Source organism: Anopheles stephensi, chromosome 2, assembly GCF_013141755.1.
Source record: "Anopheles stephensi strain Indian chromosome 2, UCI_ANSTEP_V1.0, whole genome shotgun sequence".
NCBI classification, from domain to species: domain Eukaryota; kingdom Metazoa; phylum Arthropoda; class Insecta; order Diptera; family Culicidae; genus Anopheles; species Anopheles stephensi.
In genome coordinates, this window is record NC_050202.1 from 46,072,152 (window position 1) to 46,084,505 (window position 12,354).

The 12,354-nt window shown below is 44.5% G+C and overlaps 2 protein-coding genes across 10 annotated transcripts; one reads left to right on the forward strand and one right to left on the reverse strand.

Annotated features, from left to right (window-relative positions):
- Nucleotides 1-1,599: 1,599 nt before the first annotated feature.
- On the reverse strand, nucleotides 1,600-2,851 carry LOC118506934 (probable 39S ribosomal protein L45, mitochondrial). The gene is made up of 2 exons (XM_036044750.1): nucleotides 2,721-2,851; nucleotides 1,600-2,657 (listed from the first exon to the last, which is right to left on the reverse strand). The coding sequence occupies exons 1-2, from the start codon at nucleotides 2,766-2,768 to the stop codon at nucleotides 1,692-1,694; spliced, it is 1,014 nt and encodes a 337-aa protein (XP_035900643.1). The 5' UTR covers nucleotides 2,769-2,851; the 3' UTR covers nucleotides 1,600-1,691.
- Nucleotides 2,852-3,281: 430 nt separating this feature from the next.
- On the forward strand, nucleotides 3,282-12,131 carry LOC118506928 (protein krasavietz). 9 transcript variants are annotated; one of them, XM_036044732.1, is made up of 12 exons: nucleotides 3,282-3,420; nucleotides 5,249-5,294; nucleotides 5,802-5,934; nucleotides 6,750-6,821; nucleotides 8,326-8,499; nucleotides 8,575-8,675; nucleotides 8,994-9,132; nucleotides 9,486-9,790; nucleotides 10,730-10,837; nucleotides 11,217-11,436; nucleotides 11,512-11,634; nucleotides 11,736-12,131. In XM_036044732.1, the coding sequence occupies exons 4-12, from the start codon at nucleotides 6,761-6,763 to the stop codon at nucleotides 11,756-11,758; spliced, it is 1,254 nt and encodes a 417-aa protein (XP_035900625.1). In that variant the 5' UTR covers nucleotides 3,282-3,420; nucleotides 5,249-5,294; nucleotides 5,802-5,934; nucleotides 6,750-6,760; the 3' UTR covers nucleotides 11,759-12,131. The 9 variants fall into 9 exon arrangements, with proteins under 9 accessions (XP_035900625.1, XP_035900620.1, XP_035900624.1 ...); XM_036044731.1 differs by having other exon boundaries at nucleotides 3,290-3,420; nucleotides 4,848-5,294; XM_036044733.1 differs by having other exon boundaries at nucleotides 3,313-3,424.
- Nucleotides 12,132-12,354: the final 223 nt, after the last annotated feature.

A 12,354-nucleotide genomic window follows, 5' to 3' on the forward strand; every position in this document is an offset into this window, starting at 1 on the left:
CTTAGCCCTGAAATCTGCGCCCAAGTCCTTACTTACTTATCAGGCGCTACAACCGCTTTGCGGTCTTGGCCTGCTGCAACAATCCTTGATACCGCTCCCGGTTTAGCACCAGTTCTGGTGTTGCCCCGACGTGGTGGGAGTGTGGAATTGGCACAGCTTATTATTTTTGTTTTTAGAGCGTTCCACCGTTCGCTCGTAGTTTCATGCTCGTTTTCTGGTAGTAGAGCCTCTCCTAAAGCGGGTTTGAATGCCTGTTGGACGTAACTGTCCTTTAGGGAGGCCGTGTTGAGCCGTGCCTGCGTGTTAACTTCGCCCCCATTGGCGCGGGGACGGGCGATTCTGCAACGAATCACTAAGCCAACCAAACAGTGATCGGAATCGATGTTGGCCCCTCGATACGTTCTGACGTTCAACAAGCTCGACTGTCTTCGGCGGCTAATCAACACGTGGTCTATCTGATTGGAAGTGGAACTTGGAAACTTGGAACTTCCCACAAACAGATTGTTTGCAGCTGCAAACTGGACCTATCTACTACCATTGTCGCTACTGTGCTCATGTAGACTGTGACTTCCAATGTATTGGCGGGACATTGGCTCCCTACCGACTTTTGCATTGAAGTCCCCCAGGATGATTTTAACATCGTGGCTGGGACACTGATCAATGATTTTTGTGAGGCGGCCGTAGAACAGGTCCTTCTCCTCTTCATCCTTGTCTTCGGTCTTCGGATGAGGCTGATGTTGAAGAATCTGCCTCGCATGCGCAGGGTGCATAGCCTATCATTGATAACCTTGAAGCCGATGATTTCGGATTCTAGCTGCGAACCGACAGCGAAACCCGTTCCGAGCATATGGTGGCGGTCGTGGCAGCTGAAGTAAATGTCGTAGTGGTTACTGCCACCCCTGTCATGCACACCATTCCATAACCAACGGATCTCCTGTAGAGCTACGAGGACCATGTTCAGTATGGCTAGGGCGTCATCAAGTTACTTCAAGGCTCCGGCTCTGTAGAGAGTGCGTACGTTCCATGAGCCCATAAGAATATTATTTTTTGGACGGTGCGGGGGTCTGTTATCGAGAAGTCCGGGTATCGCATAATTGTATCTGCTTTCTGTAGTCGGTAGGTTACTTGAAGCAGGGTGACGTGCCCTGTGCTCAAGCCCCCAGGTACCTCTGGAGGGGCTCGTGGCAGTTCGGTTTAACGTTTGGTTACCCCCGCGACGTTAAGGCAGACCAGTTGCACCAAGTCCACAGAAGTTTATTCGGGACAGGAGCTTGTAGACATAATTTCGAACAATGATTTTGTACTGCAAGGGTCTCTACAATTGGTCGATGTCGTGTCGGAGTGTCACTTATGGCCTTCGTCTCCGGATCGCAGGAGTTCCTCGTTTCAATCATGCTGGCTGCTGTGTTAGCTGATATCTAAACGATATGCTAGGCCCATTTCACAAGTCCTTTCTTTCATCGAAGCGGTTGCATTGAAGACAGGCAAAATAGATCAGCGGGACTAGAAAAGGACTTCGAAAGTTAACAACTAAAATCTATGCTTTGGCTCCGATACAAAAGCCTCATTGGCCGGTAAATTATTTCAGAAACCATGTTGTTCGTCTAACAAGCTGTTGCGTTACATATTTCGTTTATTATCATGATGACTAATAATGCGTTCTTTTGAACGGTTACAAACTAATCCCCTTTTCATGCAGTTGCTGCCGCCGATCCACTTTTAGACGATTCGTCTGCCGGAACGACTTCCTTCGACTCTGCTTCCGCGTTCACTGCCGCCGGCGGTTCATCGTCCACGCGATACGTAATAAATGCGGGCGCCTTCGGTGGCATCCAGTCGGGAATAATCTTTTCGTGCAGCCTCCACACACCGTACTCGTTCGCGAGATGCTTCTCAAACACGACGTACTCGAGACAATCCTTGGGCACCGTTTCGCTGCCATGCATTAGCCGACCGAACCGATCGTAGATGGCCAACGTTTGCTGGCTGTGAAAGCGCACCGTCACCTGGGCAAAGATGTTCTCCTTCGTGATGACTTCGGTGCACCGTGCATGAACGACCCGGGGCGGTTCGAGAGACTTCAGAAACGCCCACCGAATCGTCTTGTCGCTGACATTGTGCATCAGCTCCGGGTAGGCCCGCTCCGTAACGATCTCCCGCAGCTTGTACTTATTCTTCTCGCACAACGTTTTGTGCGCATCGATGTAGATATCCTGCGCCAGGGTGGCAAACTCGGGCGGTTCGAAGTCTTCGTCGTAGTTCCGGATCTTGCGGATCGCCATCATCGATTTAGTTTTCTTCTCTAGCTGTTCAATTTTTTGCTTAGCCCCTTCGCGCGAAATTGCCGACATACGGCCGTCGCCTTCTGGCGGTACGTACGGCTCGAAGACACCGCCGGTACAGCTGATGTAGAATGGGCGCTCCAGCCAGGGCCGGGGCGGCACAATGCCACGCTCCTTCATGCGCGTCTTGATCTGTTCCTGCGACAGTTCGTCCGGCTTTTCGTTCATGTTCGGTATGTCGATCTTGATGAACTTGGCTTTACGCAATCGTTTCCACTTGGGATCCCAGTGCTTCGTACGCCGGTGCCGCACTTGCTGCTGACTGAGGGCTGTTGCATTCTGCAGGCAGGGGGCTAGGAAGCCAGCCGATGGTAGCTAAAACGAGACGAGGGGGTTTAATATTCTGCGAACTCTTGCGCTGTACTGTATGGTATTTACTTGGAGAAATTTAATCGCCGAACGGCTAGCTGCGACGAAGGATGCCATGTTTTTATCGCACCAATATCAACACCTCTGCCAAAACGAAAGTGATGATGACAGAACGAATCAGGCATACCCAAACAGCAACAGGGCTGTTGTCACTCAAACGTCTGCAAACGTAACTTGAGCAGGATTCGTGTTATAAGACGTTTGTAAGACGCTTGCATGTTTTAATAAATAACTCATATGCTTATTTTTAAGCAACATTTCTGGCTGTAAAATTCGGCACTATCAGTCGCCACCATTATCCCTCAAAACGCAGCGTAGCATAGCATAAAAAACGAACTAAACAACAAACTTCAAAGAAATTGAATCTGTTTCGCAATTTTGATTTAAAAGGCGCGTAAATGCTAAACATTTTGCTGTTCATACAATAATGCAAGTGCGCGAGTATTTACGAAAAGAATTTTTAGTGTTTTAATAATTTTTCAATTATGAATCCGTCAACCGTCACTTTGATTTAACAACCAATTCGAGCAATCATTTGATGTCGACGAACCCTGTCCTCTGCTCGAATGAAACGTCTGACGGTCCGAAAACTGCCCGAGTAGGCAACTTCCGTGTGCACAGTGAATAACACTTTTCTTTCTCCATCGTCAGCGCGTGTGGTGTGATCGTTGTGTTCAGTCAAGTGCTCCGCGAACTATCTAATAAATTTGTAAGTAAAGTCCCCTCTCCTAGGTAATTGCCCTCGCGCTCGGGCAAAAGGATGTTAAGCATTGGATAGGAAATTGGTTAGAATATGTGTTAGGCTTTCAAGGTTGAGTACGTCACTCCCGATGGTGGTAAAAGGGTTTTTTTTTCTCTACACAAAAATTTGTCCCTGAAGTTGATGTTCGCTTCGGAAGGGCATGCTAGCTGAATTCATCTTGAATCAGCGCTTAATGCGTAAATTCGATTTGGAAAAGAGAAATTTGTAGTTCAACGCATTGATAATTGTTTTTGGTGCGAGAAGGAAAGTTGCGAAAATGCTAAAATGATATCGCTTGGTGCGATGGGTGAGGGTTTAAAGATGGCCACTGTGAGGAATGCGAAATGGCGTTTCACAGAGCAAGCAAGCAGCAGCAGCAACAGCAGTTGCTTTGTGTAGTAAAGAAAAATATTCCACCGCCTACTATACTGCAAGCTGCCGATACTCGCAGTGGGTAACAAAACTATTTTTTCGATTAAGCGTTTTTTTTTCCAGCTAGTTTTGCTTTCGGGCAAAAGCATGAGGTGGACGAAAAATTGCCCCAACCCCTGGGCTAGCGCCTAGCGCGCGCTGGTGGCTGTCGTTGGGTTGGTGCGGCGAGTGGATGGTAAATCCTAACCTAGCTTTCCGTGCCGATGTGTCATGTTGGATGTGCTGCTGAAGTACATAAACTAGCATAGAGAGGGGACATTTCTTCGTCGTCATCATCATCATCGATCTTGCGGGAAAGTCGGTATCGCTTTGTGACGATGAGAATGAAATCGTGTATTGTGTCTGGAACTTAACCTTTAAAACGACGTTTTGAGAGCAATGACGTCTTGGAAGGGGTTGGTTGAGATTTTCATATCAGTTGCGCTGCGGGTATTTAATGGCTTAGTTTAAAAGAGCTTATTACTTGGATGAAATCGATGTGTCACAGAGTCATGATGGTGTGCACGTGTGTGCCGCTCTTATCATTCTCTTAAATGAAATATGCACGCCTGCTATGAGTAATGGGTGTGCAAGGGACAGCTTCAAGCAGCGGGGTAGCAGAAAAAGCTAGACGGGTTGAGATCGTTCTTGTATTCGAACCGGTTATTGGCGGTTGAGGTAGTAGCGCATAAGTTCAAGATCGGGAAATCCTCCTACGTTGAACCTTCAGCCACCACAACTTCTGGTTGTTAGCCATGTGTACCTGTGTTGCGTTGTACTTGTGTGCGTTTCATGGCATGCTAAAATATGCACATGTTACAAAGGGCTACTGCAAATTTAGCTTGTGCGAATCGCTGCTACACAAAGAATAGTTTCCATGGATACAGAGCATATAAATATTTGCTATGATTCTATCATGTGCACGACGAGAGAACAATGTTTCATTGTGTTTTGTTTTTCTTTTCTTTTTCTTTTTTTGGTAGAAGTAAGTGTCTTCATTATCATCACACACCCGCTCACCAATTCACCATCGCGCACAGCACCGCCTCAAGCCGACAAAAGCAATAGAGATAATAACCCCGCGTGTGCATTGGGAGACAAAAGAAATTCACAATTGCAATATTGTAACCAACAAAGCAAACAGCTCAGAGATCTAGTAGTGAGGCAGAGAGAGAGAGCAAGGGAGAGAAAAAGAAGTGGTCAAGAAAAAAGAAGAATATAGAGGAAACCACAGGGCAGCAGAGACACGACAGACATTTGTTGTGTTTGTAGACTGGAACCTAGTGGTAGCAGGCCGAGCGCGCGAGTGACAGTTTTAAATTTTCGTTTTAATTTATCTTTATCTAAACCATTTAACACACCATCCCCATTTGTGATTGGATAGATCTCGGATCCCGGCGACTTCATTTTTGCGGAAAACCAGTAACTAAGTAAGCTTTATTTTATTTCTTTTGTTTTATTTTTATGTTTAGCTAGTCTTAACTGGGCGTATTTCGTTCGTACTTTGGTGAAGTGTAAAATCTTGTGCTACAAATCTTCTTTCAATTGATTGCTTTCAACGCTGTCGCAGGATCCATCCATCAGGCAGCGTGCGCAATCATAGCTTGTTTTGGATCGATTGGTTTCGATCGATTTGAATAGACGTATGGTGTGTGTGCAGTGCATATGTTGGATACTATTTTTTTACTTCTTAGGCCAGGAATATAGATAAGATAGTGCTGTCTTATGTTGAAATTATTTTGCTTTTCTCGTAAAGGAGAGATGAACACAGTGAGAGGGTGGTGAAGGGCGTAGAAATGTTTTGTACAGTTTTTTTATCATTGTTTTTGATTGGCGACTGCCCCAACGTTGTATAGTTACTACACGTGTGTGGACTGTTTCGCTCCTTGCGTTGACGTGTGTGTATCATCTCTCACCTTCGTATTGCCCTTTTTCAGATCAGTTAACGAACACGTATTTGCACACGACGACCAAAAAAGCAAGAGCCACGTCGTCGTCGTCGCCTTCGTCCTCGTCGTCAGGGGAACAGAGAAATTGAAAGTTTGATTTTCGTGGTTGAAGAAAACACGGGTAAGATACTTTTGTCGAACAAGCGCAGATTCGTAACGACCACGAGTTGTGTGAATCGATTACCCCTGTTTAATGTGTCTCGCTGTGCGGGATGGCACATCCCACCCCCCCGTGCTATTGGTTGTGCATTGTTCGCGAGTGTCTTAGCAGCCTGCGACACCCACCTCCACACCACTTGTTTTTGTTTACGTTTGAAATTATTTTGGTTTGTTACTTACACCATCCATATGCACCTGTTTTTCGTTACATTGTCCATTTGGAATATTGATCTACGAAATGTGTTTCTTGTTTTGTTAGTTTTTTTTGTTTGTATGCAATGCCACTGTTGCAGCAGCAGTCCCGAGATTACTCAGAGTGTATATATTTGTCTCTGTTTGAACGAGGAAAACTTTACAAGGACAACATCAACAACGCTCATGGCCTCCTGCTGCTCGGCTCTGACCATCGGGTCGGTGGGGGTTATATTTAGGTCATGGGAAATGGACGGCGGCGAATACGTGTCATTTTTAAAGTAATCCTTTCGTGGGGGTTCATTTTGTACAGCGTGTTTTAATGCAGATTTTTCATATGTTATTATGCAAAACATACTTTTCATAACGTAGCAATATTGTGTGAAATTTGCTGTTTTTTCAAATGAGTTTCAAGGGAGAGCAAAAGAGAATTACAATTATAATTTAACATAGACACACTATGGATTATTAGTGAGGAAACAATATTTAAAATCTATACTTAGCATAATTTGTTATACTTTTAAAACCTTTTGTATCAATTTTTTCTCATCGCATTTTATCTTATCTTCTTATTTCGTTTTGCAGTAATTTGTTGTATGAGTCAGAAAGCCGAAAGACCAGTACTATCAGGTCAACGCATTAAGACCAGGAAAAGGGGTAAGTTTTGAAGAAACACTAAATAATAACACCTTTCCCTTTCTCGTTGGATATGCTACTGAAATCCATCCATACAATACTAATAGGTCGGGAAGAAATTGTATGCTTCACCTATTGAGCAGCTATGGTAGAGAGAATATATGATTTGCTCGTTTGCAAACGTACTCGTATCCTATTTCGAGTGTGTTGTTGGAATCCATTTCCACGGATGTAGTGAATCAAACAAATAGGAAAACAAATCTAGAAAACAGTCTCATGTTAATGTGATATTCTATAAACCGCTTTGCATCGAATTTGTGTTACAAAACTGCTAATAGCTCAGGAAAGCTTCCAATTTTTACCTCAACTCGTCATTGCTCAAGAATAAAATCTACGTAGCAATGCAATTTACAATACCCCACAAGACATTATCATCCTAAACATGTGAATACGCACCAATTAGAACCTGCTGATGATAGATCCATCAGTAGGAGTCGGATAGGTGCTAGAGGATAATCCATCTTGTTATCGGCTAAATATCTAATCTGATCATCTTCTTCGGATTCAAATGCCCGATACCATGAACATTTATCAACATTTTATTGATGTGTCAACATTATTGATGAAATCCCAACCAGACCGTCCGCCTCCACCCGCAGGACTGACTATCCAGCGGTGGATAAAATCAAATCAAGGAAAACCAGAAATGGCAGGACAGTAGAAGAATTACTGTTGTTTGCCATGAAATCGGTTACCAGATACGCACATTAGCTAGTAGAACCAGATATTAACGCTCAAACCATGTTAAATTTGGTGGGAAATCGTGTGCAAGAAAGTAGTCAGAGAATGTGCTTCAGTAAATGACTTTGAAACTCTGAAGCATTTACTTGCCTTTGTGTGATCTGCGACAAATAGGACAAAATTAGTTACGCGATAAAAGCTGGAACAATATATGAAGCGGGATGATACTTGTCGTGTGTAATGTCCGGTCCTGCGTATGGATGTGTTATGGAAAGTGTCGTGTAAAAGAACACAGTCCCCTGCCAGAAGCATGATGCTTTTACTCATCTGTTTGTGGTTAAAAAATATAATACGACTGTGATAGTAATATTGGCTTCGGCATTCGCTATGTTACGCATAGTCGGGTTTTCCCAGTACTTGTCGTAACACGCCGCCTGGCTACAGACCCATCAAATTTTGAAAGCTTCCATATTCCGCCTTCTGCAGCGACAGTTCGATAAGCAAGCGGTTCATTAGTTTAAAGCGTTGTGCAACAATTTTAGTACACAGTCTCCAGCCAGAAACATGATGGTGTACTCATCTGTTTGTGGATAAACAATATAATTCGGCTGTAATATTAATATTGGCTTCGGCATTCGCTATGTTACGCATAGTCGGGGTTTCCCAATACTTGTCGTAACACGCCGCCTGGCTACATCATAAGCAAAATTGTGTTTACGACATGCTAAAAAATGTCAACCAATACTAATTTGATTTATCTCCTTTGAATCACTTTTACTTGCAGATGAAAGAGAGAAGAATGACCCCACGGGATTCCGTGACGCGGTCATTGCAGGTCTCGAAGCAGCTGAAGATCTAGAGCAAATTTACAAGTACCTTGACAGCGCTGGTAATAAACTCGACTATCGTCGCTACGGTGAAGTTTTATTCGATATCTTAATTGCTGGTGGATTACTCGGTAAGTAGCCAGCGGGTGACATGATGAATCATAATTTAAACTGACCGTGGCCATTGTGTTTTCTTCTTTTTGCAGTTCCCGGAGGATCTATCTCGCAGGATGGCGAGAAACCACGTACCGATCGCTGTATATTCGCAGCATCGGAAGACATGGAATCGATGCGGAACCATGAGCAGGTAGGCAACGGACCGTTCCGTTCGTTTGAGCACTATTTTGAGTGGCGGCACACTTCATTTAATTATAACTTAATGTCGGTGAGCTTTTGGCTCACATCCCCAGCAGCATTACGTTGGTAGATAGGTGTGCCAAATCAATAGTGGAATCCATTTGCTTGAGAAACGTTCTTTTCTTTCCTGTAAGACGTATTCCTTTCTAGTTTTCCTACATTTTTGTCTACACACAGTTTACGCACACTACAAACTTTGACACACACATTGATAATATTTTTCCCCGTCTTTCTTTTTGTCTTTGTTTTCCACACGCTGTTCAACTAGATCTTTATACGGCTTATGCGTCGATACAAGTATCTCGAGAAAATGTTTGAGGAGGAAATGAAGAAAATTTTGATCTTCATCAAGGGTTTTACACCACTCGAACGGATCAAGCTCGCTCGCATGACGGCTCTGTGGATGGGTAAGTTTCTTGTCAGATGCATTTCCTGGTTAAAGAAGTGGGGTCTACTTTTAACAGCGAGGGGTAATGGACACACGTTTCTCGCTTGTGTGGCACCAAGGATCAAATGACTGGAGGCGCGTGCGAATCGATCACGCCGAAGGTGGTGCTTTAATGTACAAAACAGTGCCTAGATTGAATTATAACAAAAAATAGTTCATTTTGCTTACGCTATTAGCACAGTCCTAACAAGTTCGATGACTTTTGGCGTCAATGAGAACTATTACATTATCCACGCAAAAGGTCCACCGACGCGACAACATATGTATATGTGACGAATAAAACGGTTGCTCTACTTCCTTTCTCCCGCACAGCCAATGGTTCCATTCCGCCGCAAGTGCTGAACGTGCTGAACAACGAACATCTGACGAAGGACGGGCTAGCGCTGGAGTTTCTGCTGGAGGTGTTCATCACCTTCAAGCAGGAGAAGGGCGGCAATGCGCCGTTGGTGGCGGCTCTGCGCAAGGGCGGTCTCGACACCCGTCTGATGGATTTTCTGCCCATGAACAAGCGCAGCGAGGACTACCTCAAGACGGTGCTTGTCGAGAAGGATCTGGCCGAAATTTTCAAGCTCCACATGGCTCAGGCGAGTCAGGAAGCGAAACGGGAACTGACGCAGGTAGGTGGAAAGGTGACACCGGCGGCTGTAGTTTGTAAGGCATTATTTACTGAACAGATTCGCACCAATTAGAACCTGCTGATGATCGATCCATTTGGAGGAGTCGGATAGGTGCTAGAGAATAATCCATCTTGCTATCGGCTAATCATGTATCGGACACTTTGCGTCGGATAGAAACGCCCGATACCATGAACATTTCATATTATCAACATTTTGTTGATGTAACTGTTATTGAAGCTATCCCGAGACCGTGAGATTGTGAATCCAGCTATGGGTAAAATCAGGCCAAGGCAAGGCAGAAATGACAGGACACAGGGGACCTTTCGAGGAGGTTGTGTTGTAGTGAGATCGGTTACCAGATCGCACATTAGCTAGTAGAACCAGATATTAACGCTCTAACCATGTTAAATTTGGTGGGAAATCGTGTGCAAGAAAGTAGTCAGAGAATGTGCTTCAGTAAATGACTTCGAAACTCTGAAGCATTTACTTGCCTTTGTGTGATCTGCGACAGTTAAAAAGACAGGCAGTTAGATTTTAAGCAGGTATGATAAGTTTGCCAGCATAATTTTCTTTTAAATAGATTTGAGGTGATGCTTGTTCAACCCTCCCAAGCTATCCGTAAGCGACCCGGAATCGTAAGCGACGTTCGGGTTGTATTCCTAAGTTTCAGCGAGTTCTGATCGACCCACGTATTAGACTGAACTGATCGAACTTACGGGATGCCCCGGACCCCCGGACTCGTTGCACCCCGTTGGTCGGACTAGACTCCGGGTCGATCCATGAAAAGAGTCGTATGAGCCATCACTAATCCTCGCTCTAAAACGAGACGATCAGGACGGGCTGGTTAATATAATATAGTGGTCTAATACTATTTTGATACTTTATTATATATTACCTTAAAGTAACCATCTTTCTCGATTGTGTTCCTTCTTTTCACAGCTGCTAGTTGATGATATTAACGATAACAAGACAATTAAGGATATTATCGCCGACGCGAAGGAAATGTCGACGAAATCAAACATTCCCGAGCATGAAGTAGTTGGTCTCGTAAGTATCCGACGAATAAGTCAAAATTTTTTGTTTACTGCCGTGTTTATTCTTTTGTTTCCCTTTATGTGTTGTGTGTGTGTGGCACCAAGACAAATCCACTGTTGGCGGATTCTCCAAACCGCGCCTGGTGGTTCCAACCGGTTAGCCAGAGTAATGTCCTTCAAGAGTGTTAACTGTGGGATATTTTCCATTGCGTGGTGAAGGAGCATATCTCAAACACATTTAAAAGGAGGAACATTAGCTTAACGCGCTTAAGCAAAGCAAATATCCTTTCCCGCGCTCGTTTGTTTTTCCCAGAGTTCTTTTTAATGACGGATTTTTTCATTTTACCTTTCTTCCCACCACCAACCCATCTCACGACAACGCACCGACGCAGATTTGGTCCACCGTTATGTCGCTAGCCGAATGGAACAAGAAGGAGGAGCTGGTCGCGGAGCAGGCACTGAAACATTTGCGCACCTACACGCCGCTGTTCGAAGCGTTCACCACCACGGACCGATCGGAGATGGTACTGCTGCTGAAGGTGCAAGAGTTTTGCTACGAAAACATGAACTTTATGAAAGCTTTTTCGAAGATCGTTTTGCTTTTCTACAAAAGTAAGCATCCTCCGCCTCACACAAACACATACACACACCCTTTCTGTTATTAATTCGAACTTCCTCTTTTTGCAGCCGAAGTCATCACGGAAGATTCGATCCTGAAGTGGTACAAGGAAGGCCATTCTAACAAGGGAAAAATGCACTTCCTGGAACAGATGAAAAAATTCATTGAGTGGTTGCAAAACGCTGAGGAAGGTATGTGTTTTTGTTGTGTGCTGCAAGCATTAGCAAGGGCGCTTGATGACGAATTGATCACTAATTCTTACCCTCCCCCGTTTCTTTCCTATAATTTGCAGAAAGTGAATCGGAGGAAGACTAAATCGTAATCATCCTGTTTCTCGTCTCGTGTGTGTGGATACTCTTCTTCCGCGTAACAACAGCGCACCCCCGGTCAACAGCAGAAAAAGCCACAACCACCACACCACCATCCATCTCAACACTGCTGCGCTGCTGGGTCGCGTCTTTCTATTATAAACCACACACCACCTATTCTATTCAATCGTGCGCGCGCTGCTACTACAAACAGCACAACATATTCTCATTTTACCCGTTACTTTTATTAGAACAATGGAATATAGAACGAAGAAAGGGTGAGAATCCCTTATCCCCCCGCAGTGTGTGTGTGTGTGGAAACACTCGAGAGAACGGATGATAAATATAAAAACAATACAATGGTTGAAAGGGACATTTTACTCACTGAGTTGTTGTAACGCGGTTTGCAGTGGAGGCGCTGCTCTGTCCTGCTGTCCGTTTTATTTTTGTGCGTTTTCCCCCCCATTCGTGGAAAGTCGGTGGAATTTTCAACTGTAGAAAGAATTTGTATTTGTATCCATTATCCCCGTGTTGGTGTCCATTGTATTAGTGTGGTGGTTGGTAGGGGATGGTCCAGTCATGTGATTTATCCGGAAAGCAACC

Excerpts from the sequence above, each read along its gene's own strand:
- LOC118506928 (XM_036044732.1), top strand. The coding sequence starts at position 6,761 with ATGAGTCAGAAAGCCGAAAGACCAGTACTATCAGGTCAACGCATTAAG. Across the intron at positions 9,791-10,729 it reads CGAAACGGGAACTGACGCAG|CTGCTAGTTGATGATATTAA; the intron begins GTAGGTGGAAAG and ends TTCTTTTCACAG. Across the intron at positions 11,437-11,511 it reads CGTTTTGCTTTTCTACAAAA|CCGAAGTCATCACGGAAGAT; the intron begins GTAAGCATCCTC and ends CTCTTTTTGCAG.
- LOC118506934 (XM_036044750.1), bottom strand. The coding sequence starts at position 2,768 with ATGGCATCCTTCGTCGCAGCTAGCCGTTCGGCGATTAAATTTCTCCAA. Across the intron at positions 2,658-2,720 it reads CGGCGATTAAATTTCTCCAA|CTACCATCGGCTGGCTTCCT; the intron begins GTAAATACCATA and ends GTCTCGTTTTAG.